Genomic DNA, 23,472 nt, shown 5'->3' with positions numbered 1-23,472 from the left:
CATGTAGATAGGTGTTACACCTAACACCTGGTTGGCTAACTGGCCTTTAGGTGGCTTAACCATGAAGAAGAAAACCATCAGGTAGCAGATTCAGTAAGCTTCAAAACAAGCTTTTGGGCATGATAAAAAGTGAGAACAGTGTTGAAGTGAAAGCCTGGTTTGTCCTGTACCTGTAGCACTGTTTTCACTGCTACAGGTACAGGATGTAGGCAACACACATAAAGAAACTGCATAATAGTACATTATGGTATATAAATGAAGCAGTTAATAAACACTTACCAGTGTATTAGCCATTTAATTTTGACCTTCCAGGTTAAAAATACTATTAGCAGTTTTTATTTTATTTTTATTTTTATTTTTTTTTTGGGGGGGGGGATAACAATGTTAATAATATATTATAGATAAAAATATGATAAATAAAACACTTTCACTATAGTTTCATACACTTTCATACTCCCAATAATACATGTTGATATACGTAGTACTAACACTTTTTTTATGCATATAATGTGCTACCTGACACTCAGTTCCACTCTCTGGAGCGGATAAATCACTGGTGAATGATTTACCACTGAAAAGTCATATAATTATTTAACCATTATTTAACCAATTACAGCATATGACACTATTACAAAATAGGTATACATGTAAATGTGCCAAAAACATGTATATTAAACAAATGTTTTTTGGCAGTGTGTATGTATTTCTTGTTTTGCTTTTTTTAAATTCAGCTAATATGTTCATCACAGTTTCATTGAGATAAAACTTATTGCCTTTGTGCACTTGTGTGTTTGTCTTTGTCTGTCTCTCTTAATTAGGACATTCTTTCCCACAAGACATCTTACAGAATGATTTCCAAATCTCATTGAAATTAAAACCTGGTTGAAAATGAAGCAATAATAATAATAATATAGTAATAATGCTAGTCTTATTTCATGTGTGTAGATGGTTTAGGAATGTCAAATAACTTAAATCTGTTGAAGAATGGTTCCATCTTAAATCCTACACCCAGTACAAAGAAATAAAAGATGTGGAAGACACTCCACATCCCACACCCACTTATACAAATCAGATTAAATCCCAAAGCCAGAGAACGAAATTTATCAAGAACAAAGAGTCCAACCAAACACACAACAAGCACCTCTGAGGTTTCAGATGCTTATTTCTGGGAAAAGACGATTTACACGAATTTACATTTTTTGCAAATGTAAATTTCTGATTTGTAAATTTTCCATTTCTTAAGCTATGAAGTCAAGGTCTGTTATCATTGTTAATATTACCTGTCATCCTCACTCTCACATCAACAGTGTATTTAAAATGGGATGATTATGAGTGCTAGTGATATCAGTGATGATGAATGAAAGCAAAGCTTGTGTATTTTAGGAAAACTTACATTTGCTGGGCATATTAGAAATAACTTCACGCCCACCTGTTACATCTTATTTCAATGCTTGTAATCCAAATACTTTCTGGATTTTATGGCTGTAACAGTAAAATGTTATGCAGTGATTATTTTATTGTTTACATCATTTTCATCCTTTCTCAATTGTACGCTGCTTATGCAAATCATCTGTTCCTGTCAGCATTTGACGGTCATGAATGTCGATGCTTTGATTTTTCCCCCCAACCATTGTATTGTAGTTTTAACCTTGTGGTTTGAATTATTATCCTCCTGTATGGTCCAATTTGGGCTAAACTTTTTCTGTTGGACAGACGACCTGACATTTGACTTTAGAATACTTTGGTATCCTGAGGAGTTCATGGTCAGCTGAGTGACTGCAAGGCTGTATGTAGCCTTGGCTGTGGCTCCATAACACTCACCATATGATGCATTTTGTTTTTGCCAAATGTGGCGATATGCATTTTGGACAAACATCTCCACTTCGTCTCACTTGTCCAGAGGACTTTTTCCAGAAGTTTTTGGTTTGTTCAGGTGTAATCTTACAAACCTCAGCTGTGCTGCCATTTTCTTTTTTTAGAAAAAAGAGGCTTTCTCCATAACTGTTGTAAACAAGTCATGCTTGTTTAGTCTTTTTCTAATTTTACTGTCCTGAACATTTAATATGCTAACTGAGGCCCGTAGACTCTGCAATGTAGTTCTTGGGTGCTTTACAGTTTCTATTAGCATTAAACAATCTGGTTAATTTGCTCTTAAATGTTTTCCACCAGTGAATATTTTTACTCAATACAGAATGATGGACTTCATATTCTGAGGAAATAACCTCATAACCACACCTATTTATACAAATCAGATTAAATCCCAATGCCAGAGAACCAAATTTTACATGAACAAAGAGTCCAATCAATTAATCACACAACAAGGACCTCTGAGGTTTTGTGTGCTTAGTACTGGGACAAGATGATTTACACAAATTTACATTTTTGCAAACCTACTCTTTCTGATTTGTATATTTTCCATTTCTTACCTATTTGCAATGAACTTTGAGGTCAAGGTCTGTTATCACTGTGTCACAGTTTGCACTGGCAGACCGTGTGGAGGGAGGAAGAGGACCCAAACACAGACACTTAGAACAAAATGATAATTTAACAAAAGGTGAGACGTTTATTTCTGGCTGGGAAAAAGGTACAAGACACAAGGCAGATGCACACTGAGGCAAAACTAACTAGAACTAAACTGGGAAAAAAATAAATGAAACAAATCCTTTAACATGGAAAAACCTTGAAACACGGAGGCATGATGATCAGGGGGAAGTGGAAACACATGGGAAAACAGCTGATTAGAATGAACACAGTGATGCCACAGGGGAAGTGAAACTAAATCACGACACGTTAATTTTACATGTCATTCTTACTCTCAGATCAACAGTATTTAAAATAGGATGATTATCAGTGCTAGTGATATCAGTGGTAATGGAAGTAAAACAACACATTGATATGTGCATTTAAAAAAAACTTATATTTGCTAGATATACAACTTCACACCCACCTGTTACATCAAAGTTAAATGCTTGCAATCTAAATGCTCTCTGGATTTTATATTATGCAGTGATCAGATTATTTTCATCCTTTCTCATTTGTACCCTGTTTATGCAAATTTATCTGTTCCTGTCACAATTTGACATTCATGACCAGAACAAGCTGTTGTCATTCTTGTCTCTGGGTACATCTCTCTTGTGTGACTAGACCAACAAACACTATTTACACTCATGATACCACAGACATTTATACACCCTAATTTCCTGTCCTTGACAATTAAAGAAAACGAGAAAAACTGCTTTCTAATTTTTCCTGGTTATCATTTGTCAATTGAATCAATCATATTCATATCATTAGACTGGGCTACAAACGGCTATTAATTTGACGAAACGTACCCTGTGACATTTTCTTGCTGCACTGTGATGTATTTGTTTGAGCATTCAAATGTATTCCAATTTCAAGTAAGACTAAGAATACAATGACAGATACAGTCAGGGCCAAAAGAAAGTACACCCTCAGTCAGTTCTAAGGTTTTGCATTTCAGGATGTACCAAAAAAAATATCTAGTTCTCACCAGGTCTAAAAATGTGGTAAAGAGCAACAATACTATGCAAAACTTGCACATGTTTTCATTACTTGTCCAAACATACACCTCTTTCTTTTCTCCAAATGTGGTAATGTGGATTATGGCCAAACATCTCCACAAACTCCAGAGGTTTTGTGGTCTTGGGTGCTTTACAGTTTCAATGAGCAGTATACAAACTGACTTTGGGGTAAATTTGCTCTTGAATGTTTTCCACTTATGAATAATTTTACTCACTACTTCAAATTTGGTGGAAATAATCTTATAACCCATCTCAGATTGACTGCATCTCTCAGATCAGTGCTGACATCTTTCCTGCTTGGCATTGAGCTAACATGCAGCTGAACGCTCCAGACAAGCAAACTGCCAAAACGTCTACTTTTACAGAGGAGCTCACACTTGCTGATGATCAGTTAATCAAATGCATTTGATTAGCAGCACCTGGCTGCTACTTGGAAGCAGCAAGGATTTACTACGTTTTTTAGACACTGCTTCTGTGTGTTGGCATAAGTGTGTATGCACTTATGCATCTATGGTGGATCTTGGATAGTCTCATGTTTTTCCTAGTAGGGAGAGCACAAATATCATTTTCTTTATTCAGCACCTCAATTAAAAATAGCATCTAAAATGTACAAAACATTGTTGATCTATCTAAATATAATCAATTGTAAACTAATTTCAAAGAGCCACATGAACAATTTAGTAACATTATGCCCCTATTAGGTTAAAATAGAGGAAGGTAAAAGGAAAAAGCAGACAAAAAGCTGTGCATCAGCTGAAAGGTCCTTCCTGCCAGATGGTCAGCTGTACTCGTTTTTCTTTTACAAGGAAGCTTTTTCTTCTTAGACACAATGAAGCGTTGCCTTGCTGTGAAACACAGCAGAAGTGAATCAGTTAGCATAGATGGGAGTCAGATCTTTTCAAGCTGCTTGGTTTCTCTTATTTTCAGTAATCACATGTAGCTCATCAATTAGGTAGATAAAGTGATCCCCTGTTCCTGTCTCCAGTTTCAGTGATTCATGTCCAGTGGCTTTGGTTGCTATAGAAACCAAACAATGGAAAGATTTTTGACACCAGTCCAGTACGGTAAATGTGCCCGTGTTAATTTGTAGTTGATTTCTCCTTGCTTTATCAATGGTGGTCACACCGAGTGATTAGACAGACATGGCTTTTATTTACTAAGCCTGAATGCAAAAGCAACAAAAATCCTATTCATGTGTGAGCCATGAATGACCTGTTTAGCATAACATAGGAGTGAGAGCCCACATAACTAACCTGATTCCATGAGCAAATCAGGTTATCCCAGATTTACACCACCACTGTCCCGGCTGTCAGGGACAGTGGTGGTGTCCCTGCTGGCTACCAAACTCAGAGTGCCCTCCGAGAACGCCTCTGATCTAACTAACTGCATATCTAGGACAAACCACCCTCTCCTCCCCGTGTAACCTCTTGGAAGGACACCTGATGCCACATGATGGCACCTGTTTGCTGAGAATAGCTTCCACCCACTGCGTGTGTCGAAGAAAGCTACACAAGAAGCCCCAGCCAGAAAGCTGTGATGTACATGAACTAATCATGTATACAATGACTGCTAAATACACTGATGGCTCACAGAGAGAATGAGAGAGAGAGACTGTGTCTCAGTACCATCTGCTCTTTGAGGCAGCGTACTTTTTATTCAGACTGCACTCACTTGTCTGAGACATCTGACAAACTGAAAGCAGAGCACAAATATAATGCACCATTATAATTTTGGTTTTCATGGCAAGCATACGGTACCCTAAAGGAATCTGTTTCATAGAAACTGAAAATCAAAGCATGTTTCAATTATTTGGCTATTTGTTTTCAGCTGCGCATAGTTCACAAACCACATATGTTGTGTCTGCACTCATTTTTTTTCAGGCAGTGAGAATTATGATGTTGGTGATTTGGAGAAGACTTTGACAAACAGGATATTTTAAAGGAGTGGTAATAGCTTTCGTGTAATTAAATTTAATGAAAATTTCCAGAATTTTCAACGCCACCAAAACCATCAGTTATTATTTTTTGCCAAAATAGCTCACAGGATCCCATGACAAATATCATGCTATTTGTGATAATCCTTAGATCCAGTCACAAATTTAGATTAGTGTGTTTCACACAGACAGAAATAGTTCCAAATACTGTCCATCTTTTTTTTTTTTTATTGATCTCTGTTTAGCTTCATTGTTGTGTGTCTACACTGTGTCATATTTGGAGTGAGTCACCTCCCTGGCACAGGAAGCAAAGGAAATCAATTCCACAGCCACAATTTGTGAGGCCAACTGGAAATTTTGACAGTAGATCTGCTGACCATGCTGCTGTTGGCGAAAGTGATGGCGTTAATTTTCCAGGATCTTATTTCTTAGATAAATAAGGTCTTTGTTTTTTTTTTTTTTTTTATTTCCTACTTTTAGCAGCAAACTAATACAAAAGGGGGTGGAGGGATTAAGGCTTTTAATAATGATTTTTCATTGTGTTGTTTTGCCTTGTTCATTTCATATGACATCACAGGCTTGCATATTAAATATCACGTTGGTTAGCTAAGCATAGTCTAGAAAAGAAAAAATTAAAAAAAAAAAAATAAGTGGAGAGAACCAAATGTCACAAAATCTACCCACAGCACTCCAAAGCTTAATTAACTGTGACTTGCAGGACTAAGAAAGTCATCTGCCAAGAACCAATCCTGCCATACCACAATTTGTTGTTTCTATAATGAGTAAAATATTTTTCCTGATAGATGTATTCTTTTTTTTTCAAAACTTAAATAAACATTAGAAATGCCCTCACCTTCTGCTAACACAACTATATCTCATCCACAGCATGTAAACCTTAAGCATTTGTGATTTTAGTGGCAAAAGAGCATTTTGTTCAAGTGTTCGTGTGGACTTCTTTTAACAAAGGCAGGAAGCTGAACATCTTTGACAGGAACGCATGATGAGGGAACATGTGGGGATGGAAATGTTTTATAATTCCAAAAATCTGCACGATAACACACTAATTTCTTGTGTGTTGTATTATACACCCAACTGCTATGTAAAACTGTGCCTCTTAAATGGACCGAGGAACCTTTTTTCTTGATGATATCTCATTAGCAGACTGTCAGCTTGATTCGCAGCCCCTCCACACCTCCTCCCAGCTCTCTCTTCTTCCTACACTCCACCAGCAGGCACTGACATTTGTATAATGAATGTGGTTCATTTTCAGATGGCTTCCCAATTAGGTGCGAGACACTGTGGGCTGAGCCAAAAGTTTAGTTTTATTTGTGTAAGTGCAGTGTTCCATTCTAATAGAACTGTCCAGATTACGCTTAATCCCTACAAGAAAACATAAAAACATAAACAATTTGTAAACTGAGGTTATTTCCTAATAGCTCACACTACCTGCAAGAAAAATAACAAACACCTAATAGGGCTGAAATTAACTTAGGAAACAAAAAAAATAATGTCCATCTATTCTAAAGATTAATTTGTTTAGAACTGGGATTATAGAAGCACTTCAATATACTGAATGGCCATCACAAAGGTCTACAGATGTGACATAAACTAAAAAAATAGCTTTTGTTGAAATGAAACACAAGTAGAAAAGTGAGAAAGAAAGCTGTTTAGTAATATAAGATAGAAAAGTGTTAGAAGCCTGAAGCAGCAAGTGCTGATGTTTGGGTCTGGAGCTGTAACATAACGACAGTTCAGTAGTTTAGTGGGAAGTTTAGTGAGACCTGCCGGATTGATGCTTGGATTGAAAATTACCATCATGTGAAGAATAGTTATTGATACTAACATCAAAATATCCAGCTATAATACACTGAACTGATTGGTCACCAGTGATGTATGGATCTAACAAGTCTGTTACAGAATTCAGGGTTGCAAAACGCAAATTTAGATAATATAATATAATAATTTCAGAGCCATTTTAAAACCTGGAACATTGTATTAAGTGTGACATGTACAGTGGAGAACAACAATTCAATACAGTGATGACAAAAATGATGAGTCTCGTGATTTTGTGTAACATATGGTGTGGAAAAAAAACATGAGCGTAAATCAAAGATAAATAAATTATGTAATTATATTAGCAGTGTGCTTTTTACTTATGGCCAGGTGTGACATGTATATTTCAGTCTTTTGTCTAAATAGCAAGTTTTTGAAAATCGTACTTTTTTAGCGAGTACATATTATTAAAATTAAATTGTTACATTTTATATTACTAGAGTTTTGACTGTTATTAATACTGGAGAAGATGTGTTTATTAGCATATATTAATACACAATAGACATATTTGTAATGCATAGACATCATAGACATTCTATCTACAAATTCATACCAAAATATAACATGGTGTATTTTTTTCATTGACTTACATATTTACTGCAAATTAGAACAAAAATAAAGAATAAACAAACAAAAAAAACATAGGATCTCTTTCAAAAACGTATTTTTAGAAACATCTTACTCCTACTTTTAATTTCTCAGAGAGCGATGACAAGATATAAATAAACATAAATATAAAAATGAAGCCACTTTTATGTTAGCTTTGCTTAGCACCATTAACTGGTAACTGAGATGTTAGTTCTTTCAAGATAACATGTAACTTAGCAAAATGTTGTTTTTACATTTTCATTGTTGTAAGTTTTAAATAACCAAGATATAATTTCTTAGGGGTGCTCTTAGTTAGCATCTTTGGTAAAATGGCCTGTATTTTGTATCTGTATTTTGTTGCACTTTACTTAGTCCCTATGGACCCCAAAGTGCTTTACACTACATTCAGTCATCTACCCATTCATACACTGGTGATGCCAAGCTACATTGTAGCCACAGCTGCCCTGGGGCGCACTGACAGAGGCGAGGCTGCCGGACACTGGCGCCACCGGGCCCTCTGACCACCACCAGTAGGCAACAGGTGAAGTGTTTTGCCCAAGGACACAACGACCGAGACTGTCGGAGCTGCCAACTCTTGAGCCACGATCGCCCCATCTTTTACCCTCTCCACCCTGATTCAGGTGTATGTGTTAAACTATATGAATTCATTAAGTGTGGCTTCATATTTTTATATTGTGTGTGTTATGTGTGAATGTTTTTTCCAGTCACATAAGTAAACTTGGTTATGCTATTGAGTATTCTGAGAAGGGAGCCTTCCAGTTAGTTATAAACCAAAGAAATGCTGTTCGTGCTTGTGAATGGAGAAAGACTTGTGTTTACCTTTAGAGTCTGGGTAATGTCCTTAAATAGAGGCTGGGGGTGTAGAGATGACATGGATGTAATAAGAAAGTCTCTGCCAAGAAGAAGCCATTGGCATTTACTAAATTTATTGGATGGGCTTCTTTTTGTATCCTTAGAGAGAACAAAAGCAGAAATATAACAGATCACACAGCTTACAGTAGAATGTTGTATAAGTGGTTGTTTATGTTCTAGTGGTTATTAATTATGCAAATATAAATAAAAGTACAAAAAAAAGTGTGTGTGCTCTGCTCACTTTTATGACCTCTCCATTTCAGACTGTGCACAGTCTGAATTAAGTTGGTTGGATGGCCATTAGTTCTGAAATGAAGTAAACTGGTTAAATGTGGTTTTAGATCTAATAATCAGAATGAAATTTGGGTTTAGCTTTAGTGAAATGGGCAGGACATCATGTGGGTTTAAGCTGGATGTCTAACACTGTGTGTGCGTGTCCACATGCAGGTATCTAAAAGTGTATTTGCTTTGTTGTTTTGCTGTATCCACTGGTGATTTAAATTAACAGCAATTTACTCTGACATCAACATATGGCATAGTTCTTCCTAATGCACCGGATAAACAGAATAAACATTGTATTACTTTCTCAACACTGTCCTTGGAGCATAGAGGAAGACTGAAGATAAGATGTTATCTATAAGATGGACAACAGAGCACATTACGTTTCCTATGCCACTGATTTGAACCGACTATGGTTCATGTGTAAGAGCCTAAAAAGCAACAACAGAAAATATATATTAGTAAATGTTTATGCTCTGATGCATATCAACCAATCTTCTTTGGCTCTCTGGAATCAATCTTTCAATGTTAATTGCTCGAGGATAAACTATTGCATTTAAATACTGTTAGTTATATAGGAAACAACAATAGCAGTAATTGTAAATCAATAACACTCCACATGCTATCTGCCTGGGGAAAAATAGGCTGTGAGCTATGATTTTAGAGCATCCACTCTCCTCTGTAAATTATTCATAAACAAAATATGTCTACAAGCAAACTGTCAAACTGACACCAAATACTGCAGTTGATACAAACCTCTAAAACCTTTGTGCCTTTAACAGTTACACTGTTACTTTGCAGGCACAGAGAATGCTAGATGTTTCAAAAAAGGAAACAAAAACTGTCAAGTTGGCAGATGTAGTTATGTAGTTATATACAGATATGATTAGCCCCCGACACATAACTCTGTCAAGAGGGAGACAGCCTTCATCTTTGGTTGTTACAGCTAACAGGAGCTTGTTAATACCATCTCTTCACTTTGATACGGAGTTATCATCCAAGGTCAGAATAAAAGTACTTTGGGGGTTCTATATCAGTGAACAGCACTTGAATATGCATATGTTGATATGCATCTCATATCCTCTGTGTCACGATTACTGTGAGATAGACATTAGAGCCCTCATTGTCATTTTTCGTTAATTAATAGTAGTAAAAACATAAACCCTTGGATTACTGTGTGCAATATGTATATGTATATATGCTTAATTTGTATGTGTGAAAATACAGTGTGCAAATCTTAGGCTGAAACGCTGGAACCATGAAATAATTGTCAGAAAATTCCGATTTCTTGAAACTAGAATTTATGTGTGTTTATTGAACCTTATAACCAATTAAAATAAAGAAGGCAAATATCATTTGCATATATAAACAACAATTTGTATAATTCTTGCAACATTCTGCATTTTTGTGCAATTTATTGCTCACAGCCAGTTTAGCTTAAACAAAAACATTTGCATGGGTTAGGTTTAAATGGTCTCAAAACTTCATGTAATGAATTTGATACACTTAGCATTATAGGGTTGATTTTGGAGCCTTGCATGAGATTTTCATTCTGTTTTTTTTTTTTTTTTTCAAAGCATGTCTCCTGATTACACTTAACTCCATTTCTTTCAGTGAGACTCATGTGAGTACAGGATTCCTACAACAGGATAACAAGCTTTCAGGCTTTAGGTGTGTTTGCCCTGTGTGTTGTCCAGGCCCCTTGGTGAATACATCACATCACTGATGTGACTCAGATGGATACATGAACTGGAAAACCCAGTCAACTTCCACATAATTTGGCCTCTAGAGTGGTCATAAAAAAGGGAGATCCCTTGAGTGAACATGTGGTCAAGCTCATTAAACACAGCACAAATACTTCTGTAAACATTGCAACAAAAGTTACTCTATACCTGGCAGAAAATAAAAATTCATTTAATTTGGTACAATTAAGATGATCTTAGATCTAGATTTAGGACGGACAATAAAGAAGCTTAATGTATGCATAACATTTAGCTTCCTCTACAACAACGTTAATGTCTGGCCTATTGAGAAAAAAAGCAGCAGATACCAAGGAGAGAATCCAGTCGTTCATTCTATAAATAATCTCAGACCTCAGCAAGTGCACAGGCCTCTTTTCCTTCTCTGTTGTGTCTCAGACGGAGCTGGTTTGTCAGGTAATGAATAAGGCTTGTGTGATCGCTATCCAAGTAACGAGGGGCCGTTAATGCCCAAACTAACCACGGGCTCACTGTTTAGTTGTGTTTTGCCAAGCATCGGGAAGTCTGTCTGCAGGCTAATTTATCTGACTCTGGGATGCAGATTAAAAAGAGAAAAACAGATACATACCTTATACAGCTACTTCCCAGGTAGACAGATGACCTAAAGATAGGGTTGATGTGTTGTTAGTTTAAAAATTAAACTATCACTATATTAAATTAGAGCAAAGCAATAATTTTTAGAGCAACCATGTGATTTAGGCCACATGTCCCAATATAGAAAGGAGGCCTAGAAAAGCTACACTCAGAGGTTCTGTGAAAGAATGACCCTCCTGAAAATGCAAATGTAAAGCAGATCCTTCTCAAAGCCTGAGCAAACACTTGTCTTAGGTAGTTCATCCCATAAGAAACAAAAATTAAGCAGTGATTGTTTCTGTGAAGATGAAAGATTGCACCCTCTACTTGCGCTAACACAGATTTGAAGTTTTTTTTTGAGCAGCAGCCAAAAGTATAATTCATTAGACAGACCCTCTATAATGAGCCAACATAGACAAAGCACCCAATTTCCACTGTGTCCTCTTTCCCCTGGGAGCTGTGATCATAATGACAGTGCTGTTTGTTGCCTGGTTTCATGCTGAATCATGATCGCACAGCCACAGGCCCTCGTTCTTTCTTTTCTCACCTCTCTCCCATCGCTTTCTGGAACATTGATTATTTTTGCAGCTTGTGTCACTTGCATGAGCAGTGTGATCTGTTTTATCTATTCATTTCATCAGCCTGTTACGAAGACAGCACGAGTTGACGAAGCTACTTTGTTGTTTTATTTTTCAGTGCCTTACGAGGGGACTTACCTTGAAACCCTGTTAGGAGTTCTTGCAGATGCAGAGACAGTGAAGCTTGATGGTAAAAAGCAAGGCAGCCTATTTGCTGTAACCCTGTTAGACCCTAACCCTAAACCTAACCAGTGTGCTATCAGAATATGTAACGGAAAAAATAATAGTTGGTCTCCAAAGAGGCAATTACAGAACAAGAAAGTAATCAATCTAACTGATTGTTGAACATCATAACAAACCAGAGTATACCCCCATGTGTGCCGTTGAAGAATAAACAGATAATCTCTTCTACCCATTTGCTTTATGTTTCCAACATCGATGCGTGTGCTCTCCATTAGGCCTCTACACTGGCATGTATTCCACCCATTTGGCTCCAGCTGATGGAGCACTCAACAATCACTTCAGTGTCGAGTGGGCCTCTCAAGTATATTAGGTTATAATTTTTTCATGTACACTTGCATTTTTATGATAAGAGGCTATTATTGCTATTTGATGGGTTTTTGGTTTTGTAGCTAATGCATTTTAGCTCTTTCTTCCCATTTTTGCTGCCATTGCTGCTGTGTATAGGACAATAAATGCTGTAAGTGCCATCAAAACTGGTTGATAATACTTAATAATATATATATATATATAATATGATTTAACAACCAGGCCATGTCATCATTAGACTATTGTAGTCAATACATCCATAACTGCTTAAAATAATAGGTAATTCCCCCTCTCCCATCTCGCTGTGGTTTGCACTAACCTCCTGCCTGTTATTAATGAGTTATTAATGAGACTCATCGGGAAGAAATGTAATCCAAGCTTGAGAAAACAAGTAAGGGTGTTTGTAGTCTTTTTTCTGAGTTCATTATTATTATTATCATAATGCACAGTATAGCATCAACTATTGCTACTGTGGACACCTCTGTGTGTTAAGCAAAGCACAAAACTGTGACTTCATTCTTTGTTCACAACTCTTATTACAGAGAAAGGAATATAACTGGTAAGGACCTTACAGCCTACTTTTCTAAACAACAGCAACAGTGCTGTAGCAGTTAATTTGATATTTAAATAATTTCGTGCAAAGTGACTATACTCTGGTTCAGTGTTTAGTTCTGTCACAGGTGCTGGAACGTTTTTAGTTCAAGTTCTGATCTTTTGACTAATAAAGCCACATTCAGTTGTTCCTTTATTTACCAGAGGTGTCCACAGTAGGTAGCTCCGCATGGTGGAATGTTTACGCCAAACTCACAGATGCAAACTAAGAGGGATTTGTGCCTCTTCCTTTTGCTTTTTAGACAAAAGTGTAACCCACTTATATATTGGTGGCTCTGATCTTTGTGGTTTATGTCTTGAGCATTTTATTAGTTTCCCCCTTTACCTGTTCAAATTAGCAAAATAAGTATTACATAATTATTGTGCATTGTGCACAAGGGTGTTTTTCGTACATAGATAACTGGTAATCTCTCAATCTACCCAAAACATGCCAAGAGGTAGCTTAGAAACAATCAAAAGACAATTAAATGTGCCCGATACATCATAAAAAGACGAATTGTTAAATTACATAATAGGAGTCTAGTACACTGAAAAGCCCAGTAGCCTTTAGTTTACTGCTGTTTTTTCTAGGAACTATGATGGAGAGATAAACAAATGGTACTCATATCAAGTTGCAGTTCAAACTTTAATGAATACAAAATGCTTACAAGCGGTTTTGCTACACCACATCCAAATAATTAATAAATAAATAAATAAATAAATAAATAAATAAATAAATAAATAAATAAATAAAATGCTTGTTTTATATTAGTAAGAAAACGTTTATGAAAACATTTAACTGAATAAGTTAAAAATTACGTCAGCGTCTATTCAGTGCTATCATACCTTTTTGGGGGGGCAAAGAAAAAGCAAGAAGGTATTGGAACCGGAGAAAGAACGTTTTGCGATGCTGCAAATGCTTGCATTTGATGCAGTACTTGAATTGTTTTGCCACGATTTTCCGGCATGCAATGCGCGACAGTCACGTGGCCATGATGTTCTGGAAACTGATTGGCTGCCGTTGTGAGTTCAGAGGTTAGCTTATTTGGTAATGTTGTTATGTACCCAGCTGCTGAGATGTGTGTTACCTGTTCATTATTGTAACAGCTGTTGCTCTTTGAGACTTCTGTTACATAAAAATAGTGCAAGAATGTGCTATCGCTTGATTATTTGATTCGTTTTGCACTTTTACACATTTGTTTTGATCGGCGATAACTTCGACATGCTAATGCTAGCTGCGTAGCTACGTAGGTTGGTGAGAAGTCTCCTAAATGTCATGTTGTATCGAAACCTGACCTTGTAGTAGCAGTGAGCTGGAAGGCGACTAGAATGGCTTCTGCCAGAGCTATGACATCAACCAGGCTTCTGTGTTTATTCAATGCGACAGTAGCAGGGTCCATCAAAACATTAGCCAGGACAGGGTGCAGAGTGTGTCTCACAAGAAATATGAGCAGTTCACCTCCAAGGCTGCAGGGCTGCATGTCAGCATGGATCATTGATCAGTATGGCAGTAATGGTGTTCTGAAGTACACAGAAGAAACCACCGTTCCCACGATTAGTTCTGCCACTGAGGTGATGATTAAGGTCCATGCAGTTAGTCTCAACCCCCTTGATGTAGCTATGAGGGGTAAGTGCTGCTAACTCAAATTAATAATTAACAAAGAAACGAATAACTTACATCAATAAGCCAAGAAAATTCTCAATTTCAGGTGGCTATGGGGCTAAACTGCTGAAGTTAAGAAGAGATCCATTATCTGTGATGGACAATGACACTGAGTTTCCTCTCATTCTTGGTCGTGATTTGTCTGGTGTAGTAGTGGACTGTGGATCTGGGGTTACCCATTTTGCCCTGGGAGATGAGGTAGGTTCTGCACTGCACAATCGTCTTTTAAAAGATGTACTGGAAATTAGTGACAATAATATTATAGCTGCATTCATTGCATCGATGTTAAAGTTAGTGTTTAGTGCTCTTTATTGACATCCTCTTAAGGAATATTAGAAACACATCTAAACACATTCTATTACAACATCAGCAGCAGCTACAAGCTTTCTCAGATTGTTAGTGAAAATTTACCATATTCTCATATTGTACTCTAGTGCCTCTTCTATTCATTTGGAATGCATTAAGTTGTACATGTGCACTTAAAAAGTGACTTCGTAATATCAGATACTTTATTAGTTGCTATTTTGTTGTTAATGCCTATTTTGCATTCAGAACTACCTTCATTCTTTGTGGCATAAATTCAAAAAGGTGATGGAAACATTTCTTGAAGATTTTGGTCCATATTGACTTGGACAGTTGTTGCAGATTTGTCAACTGCACATTCATGATGTGAATCTCCCGTTCCACCACGTCCCAAAAGTTCACTATTGGATTGTAGGGCATTTAAGAACACTTGTCCTTTTCAAGAAACCAGTTTGATGTGAGCTTTCTGACATGGTGTTATCCTGCTGGGAGGGATCAGCATGGTCAGCAACAATACTCAGACAGGCTGTGACATTTAAATGATGCTCGGTTGGTACTAAGGGGTCCAAGTGTGCCAAGAAAATATCCCCCACACCATTATACCACCACCACCAGCCTGAACATTTGATACAAGGCATGATGCATACATGCATTTATCTTCTTTTCACCAAATTCTGACCCTACAATCTGAATGCCACAGTAGAAATCTAGACTCGTCTGACCAGGCAACCTTTTTCTAATCTAATGGCAACTGGTGTGGTCTTCCAGTGCTGCTGTAGCTGACTTGCATCAAGGTTCATTATATTGCACATTCAGAGATGCTCCTCTGGATTCCTTGGTTGTAACAAGTGGTGATTTGAGTTACTTTTGCCTTCCTATCAGTTTTAACCAGTCTGGCCATTCTTTGACATCAATAGGGACGTTTTGACCAGAGAACTGATGCTCACTGAAAAATGTCTCTTTTTCAGTCAATTCTTTGTATACCCAAGAGATGATTGAGTGGGGAAAATCCCAATAGATAATTTGTGTCTGAAATGCTTAGGCCAGTTCATTTGGCATCAACAACCAGGTCATATCCAAAGTCCATTAAATTATCCTTTCCTCCTCGTTCTGATGGGGAACTTCATCAGGTTGTCTTGACCATGTCTACATGCATAAATGCACTGATATGCTGCTCCCATGGACCATATGTCTGCCTGATTAGCTATATGCTTTAACAAGCAATTGATCTGGTGTACCATGCAAAGTAGCCAATAAGTGTCTATTAGTGATCAACTGACAAACTGAAAAATAACTAGACAGGATGATCTTTTTAATATTTTGTCAGATTCAAATGCAATTTGAAATTGAGTAGATGACTGTAAAAGAAAGTGCACAAAGCAAGCAAAATGCTTTGTTTGTTCTTGTACATTTATAATATATTATTTGCATAATAATATAGTCACGATATTCATAGACATATGGACTGAGGGTCCAAGTCATAAAGACTGGGCACCCTTGATTTTATGTGAAGTGATAAATACCATATTAAAAATGCGAAGGCAAATTTGCTGATGTTACACAATTTTTCTAAAGTTAAATATGGTTATATTGCTTAGCCCACTTACATGCACCTCCATAGTTAAGTCATTCAGAGACATTTTCTTGTTGAAAAGATCAAGTGCTTTCTGCTTGGTCTCCCAGTCAGTGTGACTCATAATAATTTGAGACCCTGCTGTCTCCCACATATCTACATTACTGTCTTCCTGCAGAGAGAAATGCAATTATGCAAATCTGGCTTAAAGTGAATGTAATTAAATCACTGAACAATACAGCAGTAAAATTTTCCACATGCACTATTCTAGTAATTGTATTTCACCAGTATAAAAATATCTTTGGAAACGTCTAATGATGAGAAAGGACAGGAGCAGTTGTGTGAGACCCTAATAGCTGATTAACCAGATTCAGAGAGTGAGAGTAGGTGGTTAATTTAAGTTGTGTTCTGCATGTTAAATGTCATATTTGTCTTCAGGTGTGGGCTGCTGTTCCCCCTTGGAAACAAGGCAGCCTGGCTGAATATGTGACTCTAACAGAGTACGAGGTGAGCAGAGTCTGTGCAGCAGTTGGATGGCGGTGCATTTTCAGAATTAACTGTGAATAATTTAACTAGTGTCTACACAAAGACTGAGATTAAAGTAATTTTATTGTCAGTTTGTTTTTAAACTAATGGAAAAAGTTCATTGAGAACCCTTATTTAAACTGTAAAATACATTAAACAAAAGTTCGGAAGAAGCGAACCCTGTTTAGTAATCCTTCACTGTAAAATGTAATTAGGATTAAGTTTGTTTGTTAGCTGTAGCTGCCGTGGCACCAATTAAAGGGACATACAAATTGCCCTGTGTTTTCTTGCTGCATTGAACTTCATTTATTCTCCGACTCTGGCTGTCTGCCCTCACAGTAGCTGTGCTGATTAGACACAGCCTCAAAGTTTATAAATGTAAAATATTGTTTACAAGTGAATGCAATTCTAACATTGTTAACACTCTCTGTGTGGCTGATTTTTGCAGGTTTCCCATAAGCCAAAAGTACTGAGCCACATAGAGGCGGCATCCATTCCTTATGTAGCCAACACTTCTCTGTCTGCACTTGTCAATGGAGGTGGTCTTTGCAGAGACAGTTCTTCAAATAAAAGGCAAGAATCAGCCTGATCCAAAATAATTTTATGTTGAGCTCATTTCACCCTGTTGCCACGTATACTTATTAAAAAAAAAACATTAAAAAAGTGTTAAGCCCCTGAATGCTATAAAAGATTTAATAATGTCTTTCGTTTGTGACTTGGAGAATTGAATATGCTCTTTCCTTGTTGAGAAATCAGTCCGGTCATGTCGACTCAGAATGTAACGAAACCCGTTTCAACACTTTCATTTCATTTTAATTGGCAACAAGAGTTTTAAAATAATGCATTTAACCTGCAAACGTCAAAACATTTAACCTAACCCGAATTTTAATAGAACTTCCTCTTTTCCGCTAACGTAATAGCTTCCAATCCTGCAAATCCCTTTGTACCCCCTGAGGCTACCACTTCTTTTCGTAGCTTTGCATAAATGAGTCACACAGTAATTGAATGACCCTCTTGTTGCTGGGGTTTCTCCTCCTAGAGTTTTAATCACTGGAGGATCAGGAGGTGTTGGAACATTTGCTATTCAGGTAAGACAGAGTGTCTTCGTTTGGCTATGCCTGTATCTATATTTATGCCTTTTAAACCCTGACAAAGTAAGATCTCTTGCTGTGTGCATACTCCCTGTTTTTTATCCTTTGTTTCACCAGCTGTTGAAGGCTTGGGGCGCCCACGTAACGGTCACCTGCTCTCAGAACGCCGTGGGTCTTGTTAGAGGACTGGGAGCTGATGAAGTGCTGGACTACACAGCAGGAGATGTGGTTGAACAACTAGAAATGATGGAGAAGTAAGAGCTGCAGTGTATACATTGAAACTTGTGTGGTTAGATTGTACTGTGTTTAAAGAAACGCTGGAGCAAAATGTTGCTCACTGGTCCCAATGCTGGTGTCTACTGAAGTATCATTAGAGTCTGTGCCAATCCAGTGAACGTGTTAATTAAAAAGGACTCATCTAGATTTGCTAAATTTGGTGTGTTTCGCCCTTTAAACACCCAAATGTGGTAAACATATTCCTATCAGCTTGGCACACCTGTTCGCTGACTCGCTTTCTAGTTTCCATGGAAACCACGGTTTAAGGTCTGAATGGATGATGGTTCATTTATTTTCCTGCCCCTAAAACAAAATTGGTAGTGCTTGGTTTGGTTTCTTAGAATTCCAGCAAGGGGCTAAACCAGCACAGTGCATAGTGTACTGACATAGGATAATTTGTTTTGAAAAAGTTAATTTTGTTTTTGTTTTGTTTTTTTACCACATTTCCAGCAAGATGTTTACCAGATTGTCTGTCTCTTTTTCCACCTCAAGGTTTGACGTTGTTTTTGACGGCGTGGGTGGGGACACAGAGGAGTGGGCGATGGGCCTGCTAAAGCCCTGGTCTGGTGCAAAATACGTCACATTGGTAACACCTTTACTTCTCAACACCGACTCTATGGGCCTATTGGATGGTACATTGAATGCTGGTTTCTCTCTGCAGATTAAGGCCATTCAGGTAAACACCAGTAAAACTGACTTTTGATTCAAACAAAAGTGTATATACACAAAAAAAAGCTTCCATTGAGGTTGTTTATTTTTGTAACACGGACTGAGGTTTGTTTTTCTCACTAAGGCATTATTCTGGGTGTGGCCTGCCAGTGCTTCCAAATTGAAATGTCATACTTGATCCTCAGTGGCATGGAAAGAAGACATGGATATTTCTTTTCCATTCAGTTGATTATATGGATTGGAGCTGAGGTGACACAGGGAGGGGTAAAAGTCAAGTGATGACTTGACTGAGCGTCACAGTAAATTTTTGGACTGCCTGTATTTTTTCTCATGTTTGTATGTGCTGTGTGCAGGTGAAGATGGAATAGCATTAACAGTTTGAGTCCCTGCATACGTGTTAGGTTTGTGGTGTTGCGTTTCCCTAATAGTTGGTGTTCATGTCATGAAGATCATGACCGAACAGACGAGGACAGGGTGGACAGGGTGCTCTAGGGACTGAGTGAACTTGTCCTGGGCAGGGTAGGCACTGGTGACAGCACAGCTGGCAGCGTTAGAATGGATGAGACGGTGTGTGTGTGCGTGCGTGCATGTGTTTGCTGCTGAACCAGCAGTATTTGGTGTTTGTTCAGATTGTGGCCAACCATTTCCCACCCCCTCCCGGCAAATACCACTGTTTGTGTGTTTCTTGCCAAGCCTCCGAGGCCTTTTGTCCATGGGAGCAGCCAGCTGGTCACTTTGGCGAGGCTCCGCTGCATCAGTCACACCCTCGGTGCCCAACGCTGGACAGCCTGCCATTTTTATCTGTGCAACTGAGCCCTCTAGTGTCAAACTCTAGAGCTCAACTGAACAATCATGAACTGTCTGGTTTTTAACAAGCAAATCAGGGTGGTTTTACCAGAGCAGTTTTACATAATAACACAATATTATCAAGTATAAAGCAAGGTTATGTTTTTGTTTTGTTGTTTTAAATGAATTATTACACCACTAATTTTATTTAGACATTTGCATCTGGAGCACCTTTTACAGACCTTTTTTTCATAGCAGGCAGTCCTGGTCTTTTTCACATATAGCAGGAAAAATCTTAGTGAAACAAACCATTAGTGGTTTCTCTGTTTAATTTAGATGCCCTAATAAACTAGTATGCCATCAACCAAAGTATTTGTGCTCAGAATCCTGCATCACTCAAAGAAACGTAGCTCAGATTCATACGATATGTGATGGTCAGAGGTCCAGTTTGTGTCTGTGTGTGTAAAACTAAATACTAGCTTTCAAGTTATGTATTATTTTTTAAGAACAACAATTTAATAAATGATAATTGTATTACTAGATGTGAACAATAACACTGCTAATATAATCCAATATTCCTGTTTCTGCTCATCTCATCATCAGTTATTCATGACAGTGCGTCTGAAAATTCACAAAACCAAATCATTAATCTAAACATAAATGTTTAAATTAGGTGCTTTAACATTTGTAGTAACCTTCAGTAGTTTATTGAAAACTTATCAGGAAATTAGTGCTAATTAGTCCTTTCATACAAAATGCGGTTTCTTCCTCCTAAATCCTTATGGTGCTAATTACTGTAAGTCAGGGTAACTGCCATGTGTGTTTTAGTCAGCTTAGTTGTCTTTTTTGGTGTTCTGATCCAGGTCTTAATTTTTTAAAGTACATTTTTTTACATTTTCCTTCTCTTTTTTCCTAACCAATAACTCTGTGTGGTTACTCATGTGTATGAGATGCAGACAAGCCTGACTTCTAATTACTGCCTCCTGTTTGCTTTCTTCTTAGAATTTATTATCAAGCGGAATCTTCTATAGGTGGGGATTTTATGCACCAGATGGACCTGCCCTGGATGAAGTCAGCAAGCTGGTAGATGCAGGGAAGGTACTATATGGCTTTATTATTCATATCATGCACACCTGCCTTTTAGGACCATTTGTACTGACAGAATTAGGGTGATGTCTAATTTGCAAATCCGTCACAGGCAGAGAGTTGAATTTATGCAGAGATGGAGATCATGCAACTCACTGAATACTGAACATACCATGGATTCCCTATGAGTTTGTATCCGAGGCTCCCATGTGGCTTTGTGAGGGAGTCAGAATCACATTCCTGCTATTCTGGTTGGCTGGTTGGTTGGTGTTGTGCACGGTTGGCTGCTGGGCGATTGAGTCAGGCGCCATCAGACGGTGAATGGATTTTTAAACAGTGCTGAGCAGCCATTCGCAAAAGCGTGTGGGACCTCTGTCCTTTTGTGCTGGGGCTTACAGCAAGCAGCGAACTCAGGCCAGTGGCGGGAATCTATGACCTCCGGTGCCCCACCACCCCTCCTCACAAAACATACACGCACGATCTCTCTGCTCTCTCTGTCCTATTTGCAGTCAGAAGTGTGGATGGTTTCCAGTGACGCGACTGCCCTCCCCATTCATTGTTAAAGACAAAAGATGGTGACCACAATAACAAGCCTGGCTGCTTGTGTTCTGGGACTAGCACAGGATTGTCCAGCCTCATCACATTCTAAACCCCTCCCTCACGTTTTCACTCTTGCAACTATGAAAGCAGCGATGTTGTAGCATTAGGAGTTTGTGGTTATTTGCTAGACTAAACTTTTTTGATAATGGGTTTGATTATGGGATCACTGTAATTTGCAGTGCTTTGTGACTTGCAAAAAAGCCTCTTCACTAAGATGTGAAAGTGGAAATGGTTCCAGTGCTGTTAAGTTTGGACAGTTACTCATTTTGTCTGGTTTGCTGCTCTTAATGCATGGTGCTTACCTCACGAGTCGGATTTGCACAAGCTGCCACATTCATGACAGACTGTCAATACTTATTCTGATGGGGTTTTTTTTTAAGCGCCATTAAAACAAAAGCCAAAACTAATTTTCATAATCAATTGAACTCCTGCCTAAATGTGTAAATCTGATCTTTTAATTATTTCCCATTTCTGCTGCTCTGTCACAGATCCTGCCTGTTGTGGAGGCCCAGTTCTCATTTACTCAGGTGCCTCAGGCTTTTCAGAAGCTCGAGAAGGGCCACGCCAGAGGGAAGACGGTAGTCAGGGTGGCTGAAGAGGACGATAGACAGACTGATGAGCTCGTGCAGGACAGCAGCACAGAGACTGTAGAGTCAGTGCAAGAAACAGCCAAGCAAAGCTAAGTAGAGGAAAGCAGGTGCCTAGAGAGTTTCTGTTATGATCCTTCTCACCTCCCCTTCACCATCAGCAGAGTGAGAGGTAGTCTGTTTTGTAGCAGACTGCAGTCGTGACCTGCGCTTGTAATTAGAAGATACCAGAAGTTGTATCTCTTGTTAACGAGCCTTCTGCGATGTACTCAAAGTTTTCAAAGTTCTCAAGTCGTGCTGTGTTCATCATGTTGAAATTACTAATGTTACCAGCTAAATGCTCCTCATGTCAACCATGCAGCTGGTTATGGTTACCAGACTTTTGGTAATTAGCTGGCTGGTACAACATTGTATAAAAAAGCTTTTCTGTTACAAATGTGGAAGAAACTATTTGGTTTTTCTTTTTCTGGTTTAGTTACCCATCACTACCTTGTATGTGAAATTATGTGGACATCCTGTAAAGCTACATAATCTGAAAGGAATATATCAGTGTAACTTTCGGGGAACAACAAACAGATCTGAAATGTTTTGTTTTTTGCATGTCCATTCCACTCAACTGTGCACTGTTTGAGAAGTTCATTGACAAAAATAGTTTTATTATATTGAAAAGAAAAAAGTTCTATGTTGAATAGTTTTGATTAAACAAAAATAAAATACATGATATTTGTTTCCTTGTGTTGCATGCAGCTGGAAAAAAGCAATATGTACTAAATAACAGCACATTTCATTAAAAAAAATCCAAAAAAAAGTTTTAACACTGTTTTAAGTTAATAAAAATAAGGCAAAAACAGATTTGTTCAATGGAGATACAGCTCAAAAAGTTTGGGGTCACCTAGAAAATGTCTTGTTTTTGAATGTACAACAATATTAATTTGTTTTGTTCTGGTAAAACATTTACTTGATCAGATACCTTGTAAATAACAATGGAACGTGGAATCATAAATCAAACAAAGGATTTTTTTATGGAATATCTGCATATGTGTAGGCTAATGTACAGTCAGGCTAAAAGGCCAGTTTTTGTCTCAAGATAGCCAAAAATCACCGTACACTAAACAAGTCAAACTTTCCTTTTCTTTCAGCAGAAAGGAATCCTTAATTGCATCTTAAAACATTTGCAATCATTTAAATATTTTTTTCTTTCAAAAGCAGGACTT

The 23,472-nt window shown here is 37.7% G+C and overlaps 1 protein-coding gene across 1 annotated transcript; it reads left to right on the top strand.

The window, feature by feature from the left end:
• Nucleotides 1–14,106: 14,106 nt before the first annotated feature.
• On the top strand, nt 14,107–22,976 carry LOC102299031 (reticulon-4-interacting protein 1 homolog, mitochondrial). The gene is made up of 9 exons (XM_005921597.3): nt 14,107–14,726; nt 14,809–14,960; nt 17,077–17,145; nt 17,612–17,736; nt 18,203–18,251; nt 18,372–18,508; nt 19,023–19,206; nt 20,988–21,083; nt 22,160–22,976. Exons 1-9 carry the CDS (start codon nt 14,429–14,431, stop codon nt 22,352–22,354), a joined length of 1,305 nt encoding a protein of 434 aa, XP_005921659.1. The 5' UTR covers nt 14,107–14,428; the 3' UTR covers nt 22,355–22,976.
• Nucleotides 22,977–23,472: the final 496 nt, after the last annotated feature.

This window comes from Haplochromis burtoni, unplaced genomic scaffold (assembly GCF_018398535.1).
Source record: "Haplochromis burtoni strain Fernald_Lab_line unplaced genomic scaffold, NCSU_Asbu1 Contig_47, whole genome shotgun sequence".
In the NCBI taxonomy this organism is placed as follows: domain Eukaryota; kingdom Metazoa; phylum Chordata; class Actinopteri; order Cichliformes; family Cichlidae; genus Haplochromis; species Haplochromis burtoni.
The sequence above is the reverse complement of the archived record's forward strand: the minus strand, read 5'-3'. Positions and strand labels throughout refer to the sequence as shown.

Coding starts and splice junctions, on each gene's coding strand:
- LOC102299031 (XM_005921597.3), top strand. CDS start 14,429: ATGGCTTCTGCCAGAGCTATGACATCAACCAGGCTTCTGTGTTTATTC. Junction 17,146..17,611: donor TGACTCTAACAGAGTACGAG/GTGAGCAGAGTC, acceptor TGATTTTTGCAG/GTTTCCCATAAGCCAAAAGT. Junction 18,252..18,371: donor TTGGAACATTTGCTATTCAG/GTAAGACAGAGT, acceptor TTGTTTCACCAG/CTGTTGAAGGCTTGGGGCGC.